Genomic DNA, 23,379 nt, shown 5'->3' on the forward strand with positions numbered 1-23,379 from the left:
CGGTTCGCTTCCTCACAAACCCTGGTGCGGTTCGCTTGAGATGTGAATACGACCACGCTCGGTCCGACCCAGTGCTATAAAGAATATGCCTTATTGGACGCGACAGACTCCCATTGCTGCTTGTTTATTCATTTATATTGTTTGATTAGCGTGGTTAATTCAAAGATCAACGTCACGTTATCAGACCGGCATCACTTTATCAGACCCGTTAAAAATTTAGTCGTGGCTCAACATGGAGCGAAGAGGAGACAAAATGTGTGTGTGTGTGTGTGTGTGTGTGTGTGTGTGTGTGTGTGTGTGTGTGTGTGTGTGTGTGTGTGTGTGTGTGTGTGTGTGTGTGTGTGTGTGTGTGTGTGTGTGTGTGTGTGTGTGTATGCGTCTGCGTCTGCGTCTCCAGGCAACGGCTCGGAGGTGGGCTGCGCGGTGACGGTTGCCAACGAGGGGAACGCGGCCCACATGTCGGGGGGCTTCACCTACAGGACCCTGCTGACCCCGGTGGTCAGCGGGGTGGCCCCCCGCCGCGGGGGCACCGCCGGGGGCACGCGGATCACCATCAGCGGCTCCGGCTTCAGGTACGCCCTTTGGTGGACAGTGAACCGCTGCCAGACCACACCCCAAAGCACCCAGGTTACAGACCACCCCCCAAAGCACCCAAGGTTACAGACCACCCCCCCAAAGCACCCCAGGTTACAGACCACATCCCAAAGCACCCCAGGTTACAGACCACATCCCAAAGCACCCCAGGTTACAAATCACATCCCAAAGCACCCCAGGTTACAGACCACCCCCCAAAGCACCCCAGGTTACAGACCACCCCCAAAGCACCCCAGGTTACAGACCACCCCCCAAAGCACCCCAGGTTACAGACCACCCCCCAAAGAACACCAGGTTACAGACCACCCCCCAAAGCACCCCAGGTTACAGACCACATCCTAAAGCACCCCAGGTTACAGACCACCCCCCAAAGCACACAGGGAGAAAAAGTGATGGTTTAACACTTTCAAGTCCAAGACGGACCTGAGCCTAGAGAAGCTAATTTGAGCGCTGTGCGCTTTGCTCCATGGTAAAACAATATGATTCCTTTTTTGGAATCCTTACTTTAAATTTCTATTCAAATATCAAGGTAAATTCACACTGTGTGTGCTCTGGGCTAACAAGTGGATGGGACATTCCGGAAACACACCAGGGTGTTTGTTTTTGTTGTACTTTTCTATTTTTTTCCTTTCGTCTGACCTGTTGGTATTCCTTTTGGAACACAAAGTGATGCATCCCCCTTTTTCCTCATTCCCATATTTTCCGAGTATTTTTGGTGGTCCTTTCTGGCTCTACTGGTATAGCAAGGCATTAACACTGGCAAGGTTAGGGGTTAGATTCCCATTGAATCGAAGAGGCTTTAAATTAAAGCGTTACAACGAGATTCCTTTGAACGTTTCCCCATGTGACTCCTGCCTTTGTAAAGCACCGGGAAAGCCCTTGTGTTTGAGGCAGGCTGTCAAAATAAACTCGCCCTGTGTTGCTCTATCTCCTCCCTCCCGCTCCCATCAGCACCAGCATCAGCGAGGTCAACGTGACCGTGGCGGGGTCGGTGTGCGACGTGCAGTCCACCAACGCCACGCATATCGTGTGTGTGACCAACTCCCAGGGGCGCTCGCAGGAGGCCAAGGTCCGGGTCAGCATCGGAGACCGCGGCATCGCTAGGATGGTGAGCCCCCCCCCCAGACGCCACCGATAGGGGAACCTAAGGTCACCTCACGGCTAGTAGCATCGTGACTAGCCGTCACAATGCTACTATATACAACCTTTAAACACGGGTCCATAGACCCATGTTCCAGTGACAGACCCATGTTCTAGTGGTTGGGGATTAGGTTTTCCAAACTATCTCCTAATACCCAAAAAAAGGGTATAAGGAGATACTATCAGACATTGTGCATAAAGCATTACTAAGAGATGATTTAGACTAGAAACATCACATAATTACTGAAGTCTATCGCCCCAAATCACATAAATGTGTTTTCTCATGTTAACCGCTACCAGCTGTTCCCTTGTAGCACGTACATTTCGTACGTTCATCTTATGCATCTTCCAGGATAACGCAGACTTCTTCTACATCGACGTGTGGTCGTCCCGGTTCACCTGGGGAGGCCTGACCCCCCCGGAGAAGGGCACGTTCGTGGTCATCACCAAGGGCCAGACCATCCTGCTGGACGAGAGCACCCCCGTGCTCAAGATGCTCCTCATCAAAGGTAACGCACAGTGGGAGCTAACACACTGAGAGCTAACACAATGGGAGCGAACACATTGAGAGCTAACACACTGGGAGATAACACACTGGGAGATAACACACTGGGAGATAACACACTGGGAGCTAACACATTGAGAGCTAACACACTGGGAGCTAACACTCCTGGAGGCTGGAGCTAACACACAATGGGAGCCAACACACCGAGAGCTAACACACCTGAGCTAACATACAACAGGAGCTACAACACATCAAGCTAACACACCTGGAGCTAACACACCTGGAGCTAACACACCTGGAGCTAACACACCTGGAGCTAACACACCCTGATCTAATCCATTGAGCGCTTTGATCTAATCCATTGAAAGCTAACACCTAACAGGAGCTAGCACACCGGGAGCAAACACTCCAGGAGGTAGCACACGGTCGGACCACCACTGAAAACACCTCACTCTCTGTGTCGTCATTTGTCGCAAGACATCGGTTCTATGTAGCAACGGCAGAGTCGGCCACCTTGAACGTTCAGCGTCACACCAACATCCAACACCTACATCAACATCAACCTCTTTAGACAGAGTAGGCCTCACGGAGCTTGGTGTGTGGAGAAGGACCTGTGTTGTGTTGTTCTGCCCAGGAGGAACGCTGGTGTTTGAGGAGAAGGACCTGGAGCTGCAGGCCGAGAACATCCTGATCACCGACGGCGGCCGGCTGCAGGTTGGCCAGGAGGGGGCGCCCTTCCAGCACAAGGCCATCATCACGCTGCACGGACACCTGCGCTCCACCGAGCTGCCCGTCTACGGCACCAAGACCCTGGCGGTCCGCGAGGGGGTCCTGGACCTCCACGGTACGAGCCGCTCACAGAACGATGAGCTTCGATGTCCCTTTAGGCCCTACTGAGGCTAAATAATCGAATTGCGATTATTTCGACCAATATTGCGATTTAGTATGCGATTATTTTTTAATTTTTTTTATGCTCTGTATTATTCACTAAACAAGCAATAAATCATTCTACAGTATGACCAACACATCATTGGAAGCAGTTAACATATACACTGTTCTTTCCTTTAGGCCAGGCCTATGTGTTGCGATGAATTGATGCGTGAATTTATATTATAAAATCTTTTTTTAATTATTGAATTGTAAAATAAAAATAAATACGAATCTTGCTGATCTCCAGGCAGGAAGATTCGCAGCCTTTGCGGTTTGCATATCGCGTTCTATTACATCGCGATGTCGGTTTGAATAAGAATAATCGTTCAGCCCTAGGCTTTAGGAGGCTTTGACGGTTAAGAGCTGATTATGGTTCCATGTCGCAACGTCCCAACGCAAGGACGCAAGGCAGACGCTTCTACACTGTCACAAACGTTTTGGTTCTGCGTCGGGTTTTAGCGGACCAATCACAGGCCTTGCTGCTGCGTCGCCTCTACGCAAGGTGACAATTTTTGGGAGGCGCACGTCAGGCCCATGCGGTGGACGCATGGAGGGTCCCGCAAGGACGTAATGGGTCCGTAAACCCCCTTGCGTTTCGTCGATGTGGAACCATAATCAGCCCTTTAGACTGACTGACAGCCTGACATGACACCGAGACCACACTCTAATGTCTCGGTTGTTGTCCTCGACGTAATCCTAGTCGCCCTCATCCCAACATGGAACCCCAAACCATCTACAGAAATAACATTGTCTTTGTGACACGACAATGGTATTGACAATAGTCAAGCCGAACCGACCTATTCAGTGTTTTCTTTAAATCTTTTTTCTACGTGACATGAGTGGTATTATGGTATGGAGTAATCTGAGATTATACCTCCTGATGCCCCACCACTACCCCTGAGGTCTGACTGTGTGTGTGTGTGTGTGTGTGTGTGTGTGTGTGTGTGTGTGTGTGTGTGTGTGTGTGTGTGTGTGTGTGTGTGTGTGTGTGTGTGTTCTGACCGGTGGTCCCCTAGGTATCCCGGTTCCGGTCACCTGGACCCACCTGGCCCAGACGGCCCCCTCCGGCTCCAGCACCATCACGCTGAAGCTGGGGGTCACCTGGAGGGTGGGGGACGAGATCGTCATCGCCTCCACGGGACACAGGTACGAGGGACCGCCCCTTCCTGCCCAGACAGGAAGTAACGTTGAATCTTTAAAAGAAAGAGGAAAAAACGTTATTCAAGAAAAAAATATTTAACACGGACACGCGTGCACACGGACACGCATACACACACACGAACACACACAGACACACATATACACACACACATACAGGCACACGCATACAAACAGTTTCACATGTATTTTCAATTAAAGTACTTGGACCTTTCGGGCATCATTAGGCATATTTCAGGCACATTTCGCTACATTCCGGAACATTCCTTCTCGTCACACGTAGCATTGAAACACCGGAACGGATCGGCTAAGACAGTCCATGGATGGCTCAGAGAAATGGGCTGGATGTGGCTGTCGGTTAGGGCTAGCAGATGCTTTAATCCTAAAATACCAAAGAAGAAGCCCTGAAGGAGCAGGGAGGGGTCGGGGGGTGTCGGGCTCAAAGAGCCCCCATTGTCCCCAAGGATTGAATGTGTGTGTTAGTGAGGAAGTGTGTGAGAAGGCGTTTTGAGTGGCAGCAGCGGCTTAAAAAGTGCCACATGACAACATAATCACACTTTTACGATAGCATCTATAAATATACACACACACAATCACACACACTTCCAGGTAGGAAAATGTATCAATACATGCTTTACACCCTAATAGTTCAAATCTCACAGGACTATTTTTCCTGGAACAAGGCTTAACAAAGGATTAACCCAGTGTAATGAAACCCCCCTACCTGTAAACACCTGCGGGGGGCGTTTAGCAAGCCGATCCGCTGCACAAAGCACCGGCTGCATGCGACGGTCGAAACTAGAAATTATGCAAATCTCCACCGGTGGTTCTCACAATCGGGCTGCGTCCAGTGGATCTGACCTCAGATTCCAACCACTTGGGCCTGTGATTACTTTATCCATATTATTAAACTAACTATAACTAAAGTAATCCGATTTTTCACATTCTTTTGGAGGGCGTATAGAAATAATTGCTCTAAATATCTTGTGGTATAATGTGTGAAAATCGAATCAGTATGCGTGCAGCTTTTTGTGACTTTTTTTTTTTTTTTAAAGGTGACATATTATACCACCAGGTGTGATGTCATAAGAGGCAGATTTTTTCAAAACAGCTTGTAACGGCTAATCCCACTCACAACTGGTGAGTGGGATCCCCTTTAATACTTAAAACGTGTGCTCTACAGGCACAGCCAGGCGGAGAACGAGGTGAGGACCATCGCCTCGGTGTCCGCCGACGGGATGACCCTCACCCTGACCGAGGCCCTTGAGCACACCCACCTGGGGGTGTCGGTCCCGCTGCCCGGCGGCAAAGTGCTGGAGGGCCGGGCTGAGGTGGGGCTCCTCACCAGGAACGTGGTGGTCCGGGGCTCCCAGTCCATGGACTGGGCGGAGAAGATCGAGGCCTGCCCCGAAGGCTTCAACACAGGTACTGTTGTTGTCCCTCAGCAGGCCGGTCCGGCCCACCCTTAAAGGGCCGGCAGACCCCCGGATCAGAGAGCGGTTTCTGATTGGGTCTCACAAAGTTGTTTGTGACAACGTTTTTTGTGAGACCCGATAGAAAAGGACCACTCTGGAAAAACGCAGTAGCAGACATCTTGTATTTCACTGAGAAATTCCTTCTCTTTACAGAGAAATAACTTCAATAAAATACAAGATTTCTGCTACTCCCAGCTAAAACCATATTTACAGACCAGACATCTTGTATTTTCCAGATTAAAAGTTAAAAGTTCCTGAAAAAAACACTTTGGAAAAACGCTTTTAGCTGGAAGTAGCAGACATCTTGTATTTTATTGAATTTTATAGGGAAGTTGGGAACTTCTCAGTAAAATACAAGATGTCCGCTACTCCCATCGAAAAAAAATTCCAGAGTGGTTGTTTACTATCGGACACAAAGATCCAAGACGATTTTGTTTTCACACTGGGTTTTAGGAGCCATTGGCGGCCCTTGAATCAGGTAACGCCGTCCCATTTGAAGTCGTGGCACTGATGTTATGCTAATAAAGTTGTCTTGATCCGTTGGCGGTGAGTTTCAGGCGAGTTTGCCACCCAGACCTGCTTCCAGGGGCGGTTTGGCGAGGAGACGGGCAGCGACCAGTTCGGCGGCTGCATCATGTTCCACGCCCCCCGGCCCAACGAGAACCTGGCGGTCGGGAGGCTCGCACACGTGGAAGTAAAAGAGAAAAACGTTGAATTTCTAAGTTTCAATTTCTAGTCCATTTTAGGCTGACCTGCTGGACATTGTTAAATCCTAAATACCTTCAAATTTAGAGTTTAGAATGTATCTGTTGGCGGAATTCAACCCTCCAGTTAATAGACAACCCGCTCTATCTCCTGAGCCAAGCCGACCCCGTTCTCCGTCTGAACCCCCCCCACCCCCCCCCCCCCAGGTGTTCCACGCGGGCCAGGCCTTCCGTCTGGGCCGCTACCCTATCCACTGGCACCTGATGGGCGACGTGCACAACGCCTCGTACGTGCGCGGCTGCGCCATCCACCAGACGTTCAACCGGGCAGTGACCATCCACGGCACCCACCGGCTGCTGGTGGAGCACAACGTCATCTACGACATCATGGGCGGCGCCTTCTTCATCGAGGACGGCGTGGAGACGGGCAACGTGCTGCAGTACAACCTGGCCGTGTTCGTGCGGCAGAGCACCAGCCTTCTGAACGACGACGTCACGCCCGCCGCCTACTGGGTCACCAACCCCGACAACGTGGTGCGCCACAACGCCGCCGCTGGCGGCACGCACTTCGGCTTCTGGTACCGCATGCACGAGCATCCCGACGGTCCGTCCTACGACCGCAGCGTGTGCCAGAAGAGGGTGCCCCTGGGCGAGTTCACCAACAACACCGTGCACTCGCAGGGCTGGTTCGGCCTGTGGATCTTCCAGGACTACTTTCCCATGGTGGGCGGGCACTGCTGGACCTCCACGCCCCAGCCCGCCGTGTTCCGCGGCCTGACGGTGTGGAACTGCGAGAAGGGCGCCGAGTGGGTGAACGCGGGCGCGCTGCAGTTCAGCGGCTTCCTGATGGCCAACAACGAGAAGGCGGGCGTGGAGGCCAAGCGCATCCGGCCGTGGGCGGTGTGGGACTTCGGTGAGGAGGGCGGAGCCACGCTGTCCAACAGCACGATGGTGGGCCACGTGGACGCGCTGAACGGCGCCGGCTGGGAGTACCGCACGCACCGTGGCGTGATCGCGCCCTTCGACGACGGGATGAGCGTCATCGGCACCACCTTCGTCAACTTCGACCGCAGCGGGAGCGCCGCCATCGGCGTGACGACCGTGGACGGCACCTGCGTGCACGACTGCGGCGGCTGGGCCGTGCGCTTCCGGCGCGTGGAGTTCATCAACACCACCAACAGGGGGGCCTTCCGCTGGGAGCACGAGGTGCAGCTGGTGGACCTGGACGGCTCCCTCACAGGTGAGCGTACGAGCGGGTGGAGAACGTCACACAGCGCGCAGGGGTTTTAGCTCGGATGCGTCCAAAGTCGATTCAGTGTCCCGGGTCCGAGGTCGCTCAGCTCACCCGAGTTCCCAAGCGGACTGGGAACTTACTGGGGTTTAAAGCGTTGTTTATGAAAAACCTCCCCAAATATCCACTTCTCTTCTCTTATTTATTACTTATTAATCCATGAGGATGTCACGGTGAGGTTGTCCCGTAAACGTGTGTACACACAGAACCACACACTTTGTTCATGAGATGTTTTCATCCATCTTAACGTTTTCCTGCGGCCGCCTTCTTTAACCTCTGTTTAACCCGTCCCCCCTCCGATGCCTTGCCCCCAGGCCAGGTCAATCAGAAGGTGGTTCCCATGAGCGGCCTTCTGGACCCGGCCCTCTGCAGGCCCAGCCTGGAGTGGAGCGGGGGGGACCACCCGGGGGCGCTGTGTGACCCCAGCGTGGACTTCCACCGCGTCTCCCTCAACAATCCCTCGCCCTCCTCCCTGCGTGGCAAGGACCTGGTGCTGAGCAACCAGCACGGTACCTCCAGACATTATGTTAAAAAATATATAGATGTAATCAAAATCTGAATAATTGAAATGTACAAACGCAATAGGTTGTGTAGTTTCCTGTGTGAAGGTATTTGGTTGAACAGTTATTGGTCTCCCCTGTCAGGCTCCAGTGGCGTTCCCTATCTGAAGAAGAGGCTCACTCACAAGCTGGGCTGGATGGCTCTGCTGCCCTCTGGACAGACGTACAACTGGCAATTCAAAGACATGGACCAGATCACCAACATCGCCTACTCCGCAGTGTTCTACTCCTTCAAGGTACCTCTCCGGCTCAACACACGTATGTCTGACCACAAAGACAGAACCGGGTGTTGTTCTCTTGTGTAGCACATGCTCTATCGTTGTGTGGTTGTGTGGCGTATTTACCGACACGTAACTAAAGGTAGAATAAATATCGAAGTTCTAACGTGGCTTCAATCCAAAATAGATAAGAAAGAAATTAGTGAGTGTATCGCATCACTTGTGCAATACACAGGCAGAGCGAAAGAAGCATCTGGTTTCTTGTTTCAAAATAAAAACCTCCTTTGATGATCTACATCAATGCCTTGTCATGGTTAATGATCACGTCACGTTCCAGCTCACTCTTCCGTCCATTCCTCTTCTCTGACCCTCCAGCCTGACCAGCATGTGATAATGTGCCACAACCTGACCCAGAGGCCGGACCTCTTCAGAATCGTAGACGTGCGAAACGCCTCGGCCACGCCCCTCAGCTTCAGCAACAACAGCAATGGAGACTGGCACCTGGACAGCAGCAACAACCTCTGCTACTTGAGTCAGTACCACTATATTACTGTAACGCGTATTGAATACGCGAGACTCCGGCTCCATTTACTGATGGTTTAATGTCGCACCTCTTGTAGACATCGTAGAACTACAATACAGTCGTGAAATTAGCTTAACACACAAACAATTATCTAAGCGCACATAAATCTTTCATGGCAAATAAAATTGAAACAAAAACACAATACTAACCACTTTGCCTGCTTGTAGCCAATGGGGTTAACTTAGATCTCGCTTGAAGAAAGCTTAAAATATAAAACCTTATCAAATAAAAAACGTGGCTTGTCTGAAGCTGCAACGCTAGCTTCTGGAAGCTTCAGAGTAAAAAACAACGAATGAGACCAAGAAATAAAACCACATTTACAAGAAATAATACGAGAGTCCACCTTGAGGTCAAAGACTGAATTACACATACGATTTTACAGAACAGGAAAACATTGCCTGCAGTTACACTCCCACCATCAGAAATCAAACCACGTATGATTTCTAACAGACTTCACATAGTGAACAGCATCTTTCTCAAAACAAAACATTGTAAAATCAGACAATATGGTTAAATCACTTTCAAAAATAAATTGACCTCTTACTCAGCTTCAAGCAAAAGCACAGTTTAATGTATGCATGGACCTTTCCAATAAAATGGTCTAGTTGTGTCCGTGCCTTTACTGTCTCGTGTTGTGTCACTAAGCAGTAGTTTGAGCTTTCTGACTTTCCCATCTGCTCCTGGGAAGACTTCGGTAACCTTTGCCGTCTTCCACTGATTTCTGGATGTGGCATCATCTCTTGCGATCATGTCCTCCATCAAAGCCACATAATCCTTGTGGTGTTGTTCATCCTTTGTTAAACGTTTCTCCAGGCATTTAAGACGATTTTCTGCGTACGCTTTGTTGTTTGGCAGAGTTGGACTTTCTTCCTTAAAAGGCAATTGCATTTCGTAGTGTCCATTAGAATTTTTCTGCTTGATGCCATCTTTATCTTTGCCAAAAACTTGATGTCTTCTTGTGACATTGAAACTTCTTCACTGGTCCACTCAGTGAAATCTGACTCGAAGACTTTGATTATGTCTGCTGGAGTCATCATTTCTTTGACTTGGGTCCTGCAAACAAAATCGACTTCAGATTTGAGTTCAACTGATGACTTGATTGCTGGTAGGATGATACGGGGACTCATGCCTATTTCATAATCATGTTCAAGGCCAGCATTGCTGTAGCCAATGATGCTCCAACCCAAAGCAGACTTGAGCGCGTATGGCTGGTCCTCCCTGCCACTAATGACGTCTCTGGCAAGAAGGGCTTGGGGGCAGGTATAGCCTATCAACAATCCTACGTCACAGTCAAGCTCTGGAGACATTTCATGCTCTAGATGTTCTAAGTGAGGCCATAACTTTGCAGTTGTACTTGTGGGTATATGAGATCCATTTGCTGGTATATTATCCCTGGTATAAGCTGTTGGGAGTTTGATTATATTTTCAGGGTTAATGCCTCTTACCCCTCACTGTAGGCGTCTTTGAGTGTTATTCGTTATTATTACTCTTCATGTTTAACCTCTGTTTTTCTTCTATTCCTAGTCTGTTTTACATAGTTTTGAATGATGACTATATGCTCTGTAAGGTGACCTTGGGTGTCTTGAAAGGCGCCTCTAAATGAAATGTATTATTATTATTATATTATTATTATAAGGCCTTTAGGATTGCCTTAGCTTAAACTTGTTTAACTACACATCAAGGCATCACATTGCTGTAAAACCCATTTAAGAATTAAGTAAGGCAAATAATAATTGCTATGAAATCTTAGGTACGGTCTTAATATGAAAAACCCACTTGTATGAAATTTCATGCAATAATTGGATGTTAACCTTAAAACATCTTACACCTAACTCACTTCAAAACACTGTATTTACCAAGTGACTTTGATTCTTACAATCAACCGCAAATAAAATGTCCACTATTACTTTAAGGCAGCACACAAATGAAATGTCCACAATGCAGCTTAAATGGCAAAATACTTGTGCTACTTTCAAGATGCAATATTCAGGATGCTTTAAGTGTGTGTGTGTGTGTGTGTGTGTGTGTGTGTGTGTGTGTGTGTGTGTGTGTGTGTGTGTGTGTGTGTGTGTGTGTGTGTGTGTGTGTGTGTGTGTGCGGTCAGCGAGTGAGTGGACGAGCGAGAGCGTGTGTGTCAGTTTAGTAGTAATTAAAGTACTAATTACTACAAGTAATGAACGAGTCCGGTTGTGTGTAATAAATGTGTTTTATGTGTGTGTGTGGGCAGACAAGCTAAAAATCATTCAAATGAATGTGCTTTACTTTTATCACCTACTATTGGAGCACGTGTACTCTCTTGCCTCCAACTACGAGATGGTTAGTGTTACACCTTTCCTGCTGTCAGCTTTTTAAATGAATAATGAATTATATTTGATAATTCACCGTTGCTAAGTATAGACCACTGTCAAGGAAAAGAAAGGATTTTTTTGCAGTAGTCCGGTAACTTGTCAACCCCAGCGTTTTCGGTTGCTAAGCGACGTCAACGTCTTTGGCGGACTATTTCTCTGCTGATCAACACTACGAATGCTGGTTACAAATAAATTGTAAAAAGACACACCATGAAGTTATTTTTTTCGTTTAGGCAGGTAGCCCTCTAATAAGCGGGATAATGTACAGAACGTCGCCGGTCATTATCGGAAATAAGTCTCTTCAGGGCGAAGCCCTGTTTGCCCTGCCTGGTCTTATTTTCCCGATAATGACCGGCGTTATTATCCCTTACATCTGTTGTTAAAGCACAGCTGTGCTTCGTTGAGCAAAAAACTAAACCTAAATAAATGGTTGATGGTGATTACTTGTGGCGTGGAGTCTACACACTTTACCCGTTTAAAGTTGAACTTTTTTTCAACGCTCCGTATGGCAGGAAAAAAACACTGGGACTTAACACTTAAAAAAACGGCCGTGACTTTTTCCAGAAAACGCTCTGCTCCATAGGAATGTAATGTAAAACAAGCGCTGGCAGATTAAAAAAAACGCGAGATGTGAACACGCTCCTTGTGCATTCAAGCGCGACAGTTCTTATTGCGGTACCTCCTTTTAACAGTGTGCGGTGACGTCGACGTCGTCTCAGCTCCGTGTTACGTCCATCTTGGAGCCTTCCCCAATGCAGTGCGGTGTTCTACTGTAACGCCCATTGTGAATACGCGAGACTCCGGCTCCTTTTATTGATGGTTTAATGTCGCACATCTTCAAGACATCATCACACCGTAGAACTACAATACAGACATGAAATTAGCTTACCACAAACAATTATCCAAGAGCAAATAAAATACTTCACGGCAAATAAAAATGAAACAAAAACACAGTACTAACCACTTTGCCTGCTTGTAGCCAATGGGGTTAACTTAAATCTCACTTGAAGAAAGCTATAAATATAAAACCTTAGCAAATAAAACAACGTGGCTTGTCTGCAGCTGCAACGCTAGCTTCTGGAAGCTTCCGGGTAAAAAACAACAAATAAGATAAAGAAATAAAACAACCGGTACATTTACAAGAAATAATGCGAGGGGGCCACCTTGAGGTCAAGAACTGAATTACACATTAAGACTTTACAGAGCAGGAAAACACTGCCTGCAGTTACTACTGCTAAAACTAAGGGTATTAACATAGTAATATCCTTTGCTACATGAGTCGGTAAATAATACTACTGCTAATACTACGAGTATTAACCTAGCAATATCCCCTACTACATGAGTCAGTACCATAATGCTACGAGTATTAACGTAGTAATATACTCTGCTACATGAGTCAGTACAATAATACTACATATTTTAACATAATGATCTCTGCTACATGAGTCAGTACCATAATACTACTATTATTAACCTTGCAATATCCTCTGCTAATACTACGAGGATTAACATAGTAATATCCTCTGCTACATGAGTCAGTACCATAATACTACGAGTATATTAACCTATTTGTGTGTATATTAACCTATTTGTGTGTGTGTGTGTGTGTGTGTGTGTGTGTGTGTGTGTGTGTGTGTGTGTGTGTGTGTGTGTGTGTGTGTGTGTGTGTGTGTGTGTGTGTGTGTGTGTGTGTGTGTGTGTGTGTGTGTGTCCTCCCAGTCTCGGGTAGCACGGCGCCGCAGCGGTGGGCGAGCGTAGACCGCTCCGTGTCGGACGTGGCCGTCAACTTACATGTGTACCGCTGCTACTACCCCAACTGCCTCTCCCCGACACCCCCTCCTCCGGCCCCCCCGGGCCCCCCGGCCCCCCCTCCCACGGCATGCAAGCGGGTGTACGTCAAACATGTCCTTTCTGTTTCCTGTTATTCGTTTAAAACCATAGACAGGTAGACAGACAGAGGCAGATGGAAGGAAGATTGGCAGAGACCGAGAGGCATTCAGGCAAACAGAAGACTGACAGACGTATAAACTGACACAGACAGACAGCAAAATGTACTTTGTTTTTTCTGTCATACCTGATTATTCCATACGTTTTCTTTGTTAGTCTCTGGTCCAACGACTCGTTCTGGGAGTCTTCAGCGGAGAATAACTTCAAGGTACCAGCGGAGGGCGCCAACGTAGTGATCCCGTCAGGTAACTGCTTTGACTGGAATATACCGCTTTCACGGCATTCATTGCATTATTATTTTTCTCTCTTTCTAAACCAAACAAACGGATGCTCTGTTATATAATTCCCATATTTCTTTAAACTAAACACTGAAGTATTTAATAATTTCAGATTTTCAATGATAAATGTTACCATTGCCTTATAACTCTTTCCCTTAAGTAATACACAATTATCTGCAGCATTAATTCAGGATTATTAAGTCACTTTAAAGAAACATCACACCCACACCTCATACTGAGAATCCACCAGTTCAACGTGGATACAAGGAGGACCCCTGAGTCCTCTCTCTCCTCATTCTTCTGAACCCAGGCCAGTGCGTGGTGTTGGACGAGGACACCCCGGCCCTCAACAAGCTGACGGTGGTCGGCGTTCTGGAGATCCCCGACACCATGAACGACACGGCCAGCTCCAGACAGGCCAGCTCACTGCCCGCCTTCCGGACCGTGGTCATCGAGGCCACCTACATCTCCATCCAGGTCAGAGAGAGAGAGAGAGAGAGAGAGAGAGAGAGAGAGAGAGAGAGAGAGAGAGAGAGAGAGAGAGAGAGAGAGAGAGAGAGAGAGAGAGAGAGAGAGAGAGAGAGAGAGAGAGAGAGAGGGACAGAGAGAGAGAGAGAGAGAGAGAGAGAGAGAGAGAGAGAGAGAGAGAGAGAGAGAGAGAGAGAGAGAGAGAGGAGGGACAGAGAGAGAGCTGTGGTTTCTATGGCGATATGCCAGACGTTCAACTTGTAATGTTCTGAGAAATGTTTGCGTGCTTTCGAGGTTAATTTAAACGGTCGACTCACGTGAGGTTCTGTGGTGATGCCGTCGGCGATGGCTGATTATTACTCTTTTGATAGACCTTTCAAGATAAAAGCCTTCCTTCAACCTGTGGTGGACTTCTAAAAGCAAAAACATTCCTAAAACGCAATTGTGGAAAGCAGTGCCACTACTATTCTCTACACAAGTAAAAGCGTAAGCACCTCATCAAGCAGTCATGTGACACATGTGCGTTGGTTGGTTCCAGGGCGGTAAGCTGATCGCCGGGTGGTCCGACGAGCCGTTCAGAGGACAGCTCCACATCAAGCTGAACGGGGACCACCGGACCCCGGACTGGCCCCTGCCCAACGGCCCCAACCAGGGCTCCAAGGTTCTGGGTAGGTCCCTGCTCATCGCAGTGAAACAGTGAAACCCAAAAAACACTCAGACATCAGGAGAACAGACGACAAGGTGCGGAATCTGGGGGGGTCGTTAGATAACATTGAACACAGGTGAACATGGAAAAGTAATTAACGCAGCTGAAACAGTTTAGCAAACAAGGACGTCCAGGGAAACCATCACAGAGATATATATGATATTCGAACAAAGCTAAGCATCGATTCTACTGCTTACAATCATTTTGTTACAAATTTGTTTTGTTAAAAACAAACCAAAAGTAGGAATATAAATAAAAGAATGAGGGTTAACGAATAAGACGTACTGTGTGCATACACGATACAATAAATTACGTTACAGATTTCAAATGAGATAATTGTATTTAATTAATGTAACGAAAAAAAAATCAGGAAATTGTCATTTTTTCTAATTCTCCTTGTGTATTCCGGACCTTGTATCTGTCAACCCCAGGTGTGTTCGGTACCTTGGAGCTGTACGGGTTAGCTCCCAACGTGTACCACACAAAGCTAGCCACTACCGCCGCCGCGGGCACTGACACGCTCACCCTGGACCAATCGGTGGACTGGAAGGTCAGTTGTCACCGGTTTACGTTCGGCAGTGAGGAGAATGAGGGAGCGACAAGCGTGTTTAAAAGCGGGTTTAAAAGCTGGTGTCCAATTAAGATATTTTCTCGTTCAGACAAAAAAACTAAATAAAATAATAAAATTATCAATATGGTTAAAAATAAATCATATGTGATTATATGATAAATTATATGACGATTGACAATAAATTATTTAGATAAGATATTTTATGAAAATGTTTGTTAGTCAATGGTTTAATGATGCTGTAGTTGGCAGTTAACAATATGGAGTCAGTTGGTTTGCCTTTGATTTCTTCAGTCGTGTTTGTTTGTCTGTTGGTCTGACCGTTTGTCTGTTGGTCTGACCTGATTGTTTGTTTGTTTGAGCCTTAATTTTGTGTTGTTGTGCATCAGACGGGGGACGAGGTGGTCATCTCCACGACCGGATTCAACGCCTGGGAGACGGAGACGCGCCACATCACCGCCGTGTCCGCTGACGGCCTCACGCTCACCCTCAACCAGTCCCTGGAGTTCACTCACATCGGTACGTCCACCAGCAGCCCCCAGCAGATAGACACCTCCCACCCCAGGAACTAGACACCTCCCACCCCAGGAACTAGACACCTCCCACCCCAGAAACTAGACACCTCCCACCCCAGGAACTAGACACCTCCCACCCCAGGAACTAGACACCTCCCACCCCAGGAAATACACAACACCCGAACCCAGGAAATACACGCCCACACTAGGAAATACACACCACCCATCCCAGGAAATACACACAACCAACCGGCAAATATACTTACCCACAAACTCAGGAAATACAAACAATGCACCCAAGGAAATATACATCACCCAACCCAGGAAATACCCACCTGCAAAAAAGGGGATGGCAACCAATCTCCCAAGGGAGGTGAGATGCAAAAAAAAACATTGAGTCGCAACTTCCGTTCCTCTTTTTCTCACGCTTCTCTCCGTCTCTTCCCCATCTCTCTCTCGATATCTCTTCCCCCTCTCTCTCCCCTCCTTCCAGCCGGGACCCACAGCGTCCCCGGGACGTCTGCGTCCTACACGCTGTCAGCGGACGTGGGCCTGCTCACCAGGAACATAAAGGTCATAGGTCAGGACTACCCCCAGCTGTTTGAGGAGTCCTTTGGGGCGCGGGTGCTCGTGGGCGCCTACTCCTGGAAGGGGATCAACTACAAAGGTACACACCACACGCCCGGAACGAGACAGACATTATTAAACATCGTTATTACTGTATCATTCGTCCTTTTTTCGATTTATGGCGTATTTATTCGAATAGCTGCCTGCATGTACTCCATTGATCTGCGATGTGCATTGCTCATTGTAGCACGTTTCGTTTTCCGTTTCGTGTTTTATTCGGTTAAATTACATTTGATTTGGTTTTTGGTTAATTAATCAGTCCTCGGGATTAATTGGGATTTTCTGTTGACCAACGAACCCCAAACGGTTCTGTAATGGAACTGAAACAGGGCTACCCTGCAGTGCTACCCCTCTGCTGTGCTTCATGTTCTGTTCTCCACTCCCTGTCCGCTGTCATGTTGACTCCCTGAAGGCGTGGCCCAGATCAGAAACGTGGAGTTCCACCACTCCGGACAGCAAGGGTGGAGCGACTTCATTGACCCCCGCTACTCCGTGGCCTTCCTCAACCTGGGAAAGGTACGGCAAAATGACCCCTAACCCTAAATCTTACCCCCACCTCATCCTTAAAACCCTAAAACCCAGCCCTGACCACCTAACCCTAAACTAACCCCAACCCCCATCCCTAACCAAACAGGAAATTCATGAAAGTTATCCTAAATTCTACCACTATGATTACTAATCATAATACAAGTTTGTATGTTAACATTGTTAAATGATTTGGAGAATTCAAGTACTTTGCTACAAGTACTACATCTTTAATGCTGGGTGTGTAATGGGCCCTTTTCAACGCCTGCCTCATGTGAAGAGATCGTGATGGTGATGAATGGATGAATAATATTCTCCTCTCCCTCTGTAAAAGGTTGCAGTGAACGAGTCCTACCTCCAGGGATGTGCGTTCCACAACGGCTTCTCCCCCGCCATCGGCGTCTTCGGAACGGACGGGATGTTCGTGGACGACAACGTGGTCCACCACACTGTGGGAGAGGGTGAGGAACACTGCTGAACCTGGAGAGTTAGATAGTAGGGAGGAGAGGGGGAGGGGGAGGGTTAGATAGTAGGTAGAATAAAGTAGAAAAGGGGGCATCAAATACAGCTGGTTATGGGGTATCTGTAGAGTAGTCGCGGTCTTTCTCCTGAACTTGAGTGCCTGGCCTCACTGTTGTTTGGCGTCCACAGGGATCAGGGTTTGGGGCAACGCGGTGACGGTACGTAGGAACCTGGTGACCCTGACCCGCTGGCCGGGCTCCTACCAGGACCGAGAGGAGGACTTCAACTACGACTGGAACGCGGCCATCGAGGTCCGTCCTCGAACACACAGAAAACCACAACACTGTTACCTCTCCTGCTTTTATCTAGTTGGTTGTATCTTTGTTCATGTTCCCCTTTTGGACCGGTACCGTTTGTTTGGGTTGCTCGTGGCTTAGCAGTGAGATGTTGTGTTGTGTGAGATGTTGTGTTTTCATTGTGTTTCGTGGGTCTCCTACCAGGTCAGCGAGGGTATCAACGTAGTGCTGCAGCACAACATCGTGGCCGGCTTCGAGCGGGTCGGCTACCGCATCGACGGCGAGCCCTGCCCAGGTAATGCACCGATGCGACCCTAACTCGCTCCCTCATTCTCCGAAGACCTTCACTCGCTCCCTCCTTCTCTAAAGACCTTCACTTGTTCCCTCATTCTCTAAAGTCCTTCTCTCACTCCCTCATTCTCTCAAGATCTTCCCTCGCTCCCTTATTCTCCAAAGTCTGTCACTCGCTCCCTCCTTCTCTAAAGACCTTCACACACTCCCTCATTCTTTAAAGTCCTTCACTTGTTCCCTCATTCTCTTAAGACCTTCACTTGTTCCCTCATTCTCTAAAGTCCTTCACTTGTTCCCTCATTCTCTTAAGTTCTTCACTTATTCCCTCATTCTCTAAAGTCCTTCACTCGCTCACCCATTCTCTCAAGTCCTTCACTTGTTCCCTCATTCTCTGAAGACCTTCACTCATACCCTGATTCTCCAAAGAGTTGTTGTGTGCTCACCCAGTCTCCTCGTATTCGATGTTTTTCTCCCAGATTCTCCGAGCAGCAGCGAGGCGTGGCTGCAGAACGAGGCCCACGGCGGTCTGTATGGCGTGTACATGAACAAAGACGGCCTCCCCCGCTGCAGCCTCATCCGCCGCTTCACCGTCTGGAAGAGCTACGACTACGGCATCTACTTCCAGGTACGGACCCTGGTCCCCTCTAGTGGTCATGTGGGGTAGTTCACTTGAGTTCTTTTGTCTTTTTCAGCATTTCTTGTTCTAATATCTAAATAATTTTTAAATAATTTTTTCTTTAACAATGTATTTTAACGTATTTGTTAAGTCTGGGTTGACTTGGCTTCAGATGGCTCTGGGATGTTGAAATTGTTTATTGTTAATTACATCATAATCATAAACTAGCATCCTTTAAGTGACTTCGTATTTTAAGTCCAAAGTGATTGTTCTTCTTCTCTCAGTTCACTTCTAAGGCATCCACTCTAAGGCCAAATTGCACGTCTTCATTCAGTTGAAAAACAAACTTTGAATTTAAATTATAACGTTTGTTTTTCGTTTCCCGCCCAGACTGCCTCCAACGTCATCGTTGCCGAGGTGACGCTGGCGGACAACGGCCTGGGCCTCATGCCCCTGGTCTACTCCCCGCCGTCCCTGCCTCACCTCTACGCCGACAAGACCATCCGCGTCCGGGTACGTTGTCCTCCCTCGGGTCCTCCTTCTGGCTCGCCGGGCGACTGATCACTTCCGTTAAGATTTCACCACAATAGACACACAACTGTTGTCGTTGTTAAAGTGAAAGTGATTCAACAGAGTTCAATGGGCTTTTAAAGGGGACCTGGCATGCTTATTTTTTTTCTAATATAAGTTCTGCTTCATACGCATGCTGTGGCAAAATCTTGCTAAAACGTCAGTTATCTCAGAAAAATCCCTGAAAAGTTGGCCCATTGACGTCATTGGTCCGGCATTTGAGTTCCCCGAATTGGACCAATTACGTCAATGGGCCAACTTTAAACCCCAATCCCGCCCCCAAAAGACGGACAGTATCCAACTGTATTTCCTTTAAGGTTGTATTCATATGTATACGTGATATCCCGTCTGTGTCATGTTGACCAGGTTTGCTCAGGGATGTTCTTTGCCTGAAAGGATTTCCTGTGTAACAAACTTCTCCGTGTGGTTTGTTTGCCGTTGCCAGGACTCCCTGGTGGTCGGAACGAGCCCGGGCTTCAACTGCTCGGACGGCGTGCCCATGGAGGACTTCAACATCCGGGAGAGCTCCAGTGAACGCGGCGCCAAACTCCCAGACGGTAGACTTTGCAAATCATCACGTCTGACTCGACACCCTGACTCAGAGACAACCAGTTTTTTTTAAAGGGGTCATATTATACCACAGGGTGTGAGTATGATTAGCCTTTACAAGCAATTGAAAACGTTTGCTTCAGTCCACTGGGTAGGCTGGTAGGCTGATATATCCAGCACACATCTAGGTGACCACGCCCACTAGTGATGTCAGAAGAGGCCGATTTTTAGAACGGCTTGTAAGGGCTACTCACACTCACACCTGGTGGTATAATATGTCCCCTTTAAGGGGGGGGGGGGGGCATGCATTGTTTCGACAACTAAAAACATAATCGTTTCCTTTTGGCAGGTGGTCGGTCAGGACTTGGCTGGCCGTGGTTCGAGTCTGGCCACAACGCGGCGCCATTCATGCCTCACCACGGCAACACGAACTACAACGCCATCCGCGGGCTGATGACGGTCGTTGGTAGGTATCCATGACGACAGCCGTACAACTCCGGCGGCAGAGAGAAAGAGAGAGAGAGGGATCAGCGATCCATGATCGAGAAGGGACAATCTCAGTGTTCTCCAGACCGACTGCGTGAAGCTCAGGATGCTTTCTTCTTCTTGTCTCTACAGACACCATCTTTGTGGCGTTCAAGAGCGTGTGTCCCGGTGTGTCCAGCGCCATGTTCATGACCAGCCCGTCCAACAACGACCTGCACCACCCCATTCAGGTGGAGCGCATCACCGTCTCTGACAGCACAGAGGACTCCAAGGTCTTCATCCACCGGCCGGATGTGGGGTGGGTTTCAGTCCTTTATGCCGGGCGTTTAGGGGGCTTAGGGGGACAGTGTAGTGGCTTGGTAGTTTGACTTCCAGCCGACTATCCTATCCTTGGGCAAGCTGCCTTAAAACGACCTGAACCTTAACGACAACCTGGTCGCTCTGGAGAAGAAGGTTGGAACAGTTTCAAGTGTTCTGTAAACTAAATTTAAATGTCCATCAAAATGTCAAAGCGAAGGGAAAGCTTTGTTTGTGTTTAGCAATAGCACTTTTACAATGCCCATCTTGGGTTTTCTTTCTATCGCTAACCCTTTACTTTTAAATACAACTGAAGTTGAGTGGAACAAGCAGCAAGTTACAAAGCCTCTTGCACGACATCGCTATACAGCGTAGGTCCTAGGTCCCAGGTTCTGACGGGTTCCCAGTATGCTCAGAACATGGCTGTGTGTGTCTTACCCCAGTAAGGTCAACCCGTCCGACTGCGTGGACATGGAATGCGACGCCAAGAAGAAGAGCATGCTGAAGGACCTGGACGGTTCATTCCTGGGCGCCGTCGGCACGGTGGTCCCCCAGTCGGAGTTTGCGTGGAACAAGGACCCCCGGAGGGGCCTGGGGGACTACCGGATCCCCAAGGTCATGCTGACCTACCCCAACGGCAGCCGCATCCCTGTGGACCAGATCGCCCCCAACAAAGGTTAGCCTCACTGGCGGTACCGGGGGCTGGTGGCTGGGTTGGGTTGCAGGTCGAGTTAGCATTAAGGTTCTAGAGCTACAGCATGTAGATAAGTAGCATTGTGAGTCAAGTTAGCATTAAGGTTCTAGAGCTCCAGCACGTAGATAAGTAGCATTTTTGGTCAAGTTAGCATTAAGGTTCTCAGGCTACAGCAGCTAGATAAGTAACATTGTGGGAACAGTTAGCATTGAGGTTCTAGAGCTACAGCAGATAGATAAGTAGCATTGTGGGTCAATTTAGCATTACGGTTCTAGGGCTACAGCTAGATAAGTAGCATCGTGGGTCGAGTTAGCATTAAGGTTCTAGGGCTACAGTAGGTTGATAAGTAGCTTGAATAGCTTAAGGAAATTACGTGAGAAATTTAGGATATTTAGGAAATATTTGGCACAAAAATGTATTTGAGGTAAAATATAAACCTAGCATAATAATAATAATATGCTACCATGCTACATAATAATAATAGCATGGTAGGAAGTTGAGTAAAGTCATCAATAGGAATCCAGACATTTCCGCTGTTGAGATCCTCATTTGTCCTCTCCAAGGTGTGATCAGGGAGAACTGTACCTACATGCCGGCCTGGCAGAGCTACAAGTGCTTCGGCCTGAACTACCGCCTGCTGGCCATCGAGAGCATGGACGCCGACACAGAGACCCGGCGTCTGTCCCCCGTGGCCATCCTGGGAGGCGGCTTTGTGGACCTCATCAACGGTAGGAGCGAGTCGTCCCCACTAGAGGTCGCCACATCAGGAATAAACTTGCAGAACTTTGTATTGTGTTTCAATGTGTTAAGGGCTCATTTTGTAACGCCGTCTGTCTTTTTTATTGAATGCATTTAGTTAGTACGTAAGCTAATGTTCATCAACTGGTTACGTTTTGGATGGCTCTTTGGCTAGCATTCATCGTTAGCTTTGGCTAGCATAAGGCTTGCCATTTTACAGATATTTGGCTAGCGTTCATAAATTACTTTGTCTAATATGAGGCTGATTGTCTTTCATGCACATTTAGCGAGCGTCAATCATCCATTGCTTTGGCTAACGTGAAGCTCATTATTTTTCATGCACATTTCGCTAGTGACTCTCCATTGCCTTGCCTAGTATGTAGCATGGAGCTAACTGCTACTCTGTCCCCTCCCCCCCAGGCCCCCAGGACCACGGCTGGTGTAGCGGCTACACCTGCCAGCTGAGGCTGTCCCTGTTCCACGCCATGGTGGCCACGGGGCGCGCGTTCGACGTCTTCTTCACCAGCGTCAGCCCCCAGAAGCTACGGCTCATGTTGCTCAACGCCCCGCCCACGGAGGTGAGGCCACGCCCACTTGGCAGCAGAGGGGGCGGGGCTTGTGGAGTCTGATTAAACCACTTTATGTTTGATCACATTTTTTAACGACTAGGATATGTAGTAACCGACTTGTTTGATTTAATCTTGAATTGGGTTTTTATTTTTGGATCAGGGGAAACCCATGAAAACGTTTTGTCCCTCACTGCTTGCCGTTGATGGTGTGCCGCTCCCCTTCCCTCTCCAGAGCGTCCTGGTGTCCATCTTCTACTCCAAGCCTAATCGTCTGGACGTCTACGTAAACAACCAGCTGATCGCTCCCACCAATGCTGAGTGGAACACAGAGAACACTGACTACGTCATGATGGAGCCCTCGTACCCTGGTACACCTCACACCAAAGACACACACACACACACACACGCACAAGCACACGCACCAGGCCGACGCTGCAGGGTTCCATCCCTATTGTCCACAGCCAAACCTGTAGGCATCCTCTGGCTAAGACACCCCCTAACCCCTACCTGGTCTTTGATTACCTGTAACTGTGAGTCATTTGGGTAAATGTTTCAGCCAAATGACCAAATACTAATAGCAAACGAATTAATGCTTCTAGGATACTACCTGTGAGTTAAACATTGGGCCACAGCATCAGAGCAACAGAACTGATGTGGGAGGAGTGAATCAG

The 23,379-nt window shown here is 48.4% G+C and overlaps 1 protein-coding gene and 1 long non-coding RNA gene across 2 annotated transcripts in view; one reads left to right on the forward strand and one right to left on the reverse strand.

Moving 5' to 3' along the window:
• The window catches only part of LOC130376212 (fibrocystin-L-like), a 59,676-nt gene that overhangs the window by 32,261 nt on the left and 4,036 nt on the right, over positions 1-23,379 (forward strand). The window contains exons 41-71 of the mRNA XM_056583436.1: positions 398-572; positions 1,552-1,702; positions 2,087-2,243; positions 2,874-3,083; positions 4,186-4,315; positions 5,511-5,752; positions 6,360-6,496; positions 6,714-7,746; positions 8,112-8,306; positions 8,442-8,593; positions 8,951-9,107; positions 13,265-13,397; positions 13,610-13,698; positions 14,042-14,208; positions 14,738-14,867; positions 15,337-15,455; positions 15,863-15,992; positions 16,482-16,655; positions 17,028-17,131; positions 17,475-17,601; positions 17,792-17,913; positions 18,103-18,193; positions 18,666-18,814; positions 19,196-19,318; positions 19,821-19,932; positions 20,274-20,390; positions 20,543-20,708; positions 21,151-21,383; positions 21,965-22,129; positions 22,560-22,717; positions 22,941-23,076. Coding sequence (XP_056439411.1) covers positions 398-572; positions 1,552-1,702; positions 2,087-2,243; positions 2,874-3,083; positions 4,186-4,315; positions 5,511-5,752; positions 6,360-6,496; positions 6,714-7,746; positions 8,112-8,306; positions 8,442-8,593; positions 8,951-9,107; positions 13,265-13,397; positions 13,610-13,698; positions 14,042-14,208; positions 14,738-14,867; positions 15,337-15,455; positions 15,863-15,992; positions 16,482-16,655; positions 17,028-17,131; positions 17,475-17,601; positions 17,792-17,913; positions 18,103-18,193; positions 18,666-18,814; positions 19,196-19,318; positions 19,821-19,932; positions 20,274-20,390; positions 20,543-20,708; positions 21,151-21,383; positions 21,965-22,129; positions 22,560-22,717; positions 22,941-23,076 — 5,484 coding nt within the window. The remainder of the gene's footprint in view (positions 1-397; positions 573-1,551; positions 1,703-2,086; positions 2,244-2,873; positions 3,084-4,185; positions 4,316-5,510; positions 5,753-6,359; positions 6,497-6,713; positions 7,747-8,111; positions 8,307-8,441; positions 8,594-8,950; positions 9,108-13,264; positions 13,398-13,609; positions 13,699-14,041; positions 14,209-14,737; positions 14,868-15,336; positions 15,456-15,862; positions 15,993-16,481; positions 16,656-17,027; positions 17,132-17,474; positions 17,602-17,791; positions 17,914-18,102; positions 18,194-18,665; positions 18,815-19,195; positions 19,319-19,820; positions 19,933-20,273; positions 20,391-20,542; positions 20,709-21,150; positions 21,384-21,964; positions 22,130-22,559; positions 22,718-22,940; positions 23,077-23,379) is intronic.
• On the reverse strand, positions 9,168-12,569 carry LOC130375870 (uncharacterized). Its single transcript, XR_008893915.1, has 3 exons — positions 12,468-12,569; positions 12,186-12,367; positions 9,168-10,211 (listed from the first exon to the last, which is right to left on the reverse strand). It is a non-coding gene; the product is annotated as an uncharacterized LOC130375870 (long non-coding RNA).

Source organism: Gadus chalcogrammus, chromosome 22 (genome assembly GCF_026213295.1).
Source record: "Gadus chalcogrammus isolate NIFS_2021 chromosome 22, NIFS_Gcha_1.0, whole genome shotgun sequence".
Lineage (NCBI taxonomy): Eukaryota > Metazoa > Chordata > Actinopteri > Gadiformes > Gadidae > Gadus > Gadus chalcogrammus.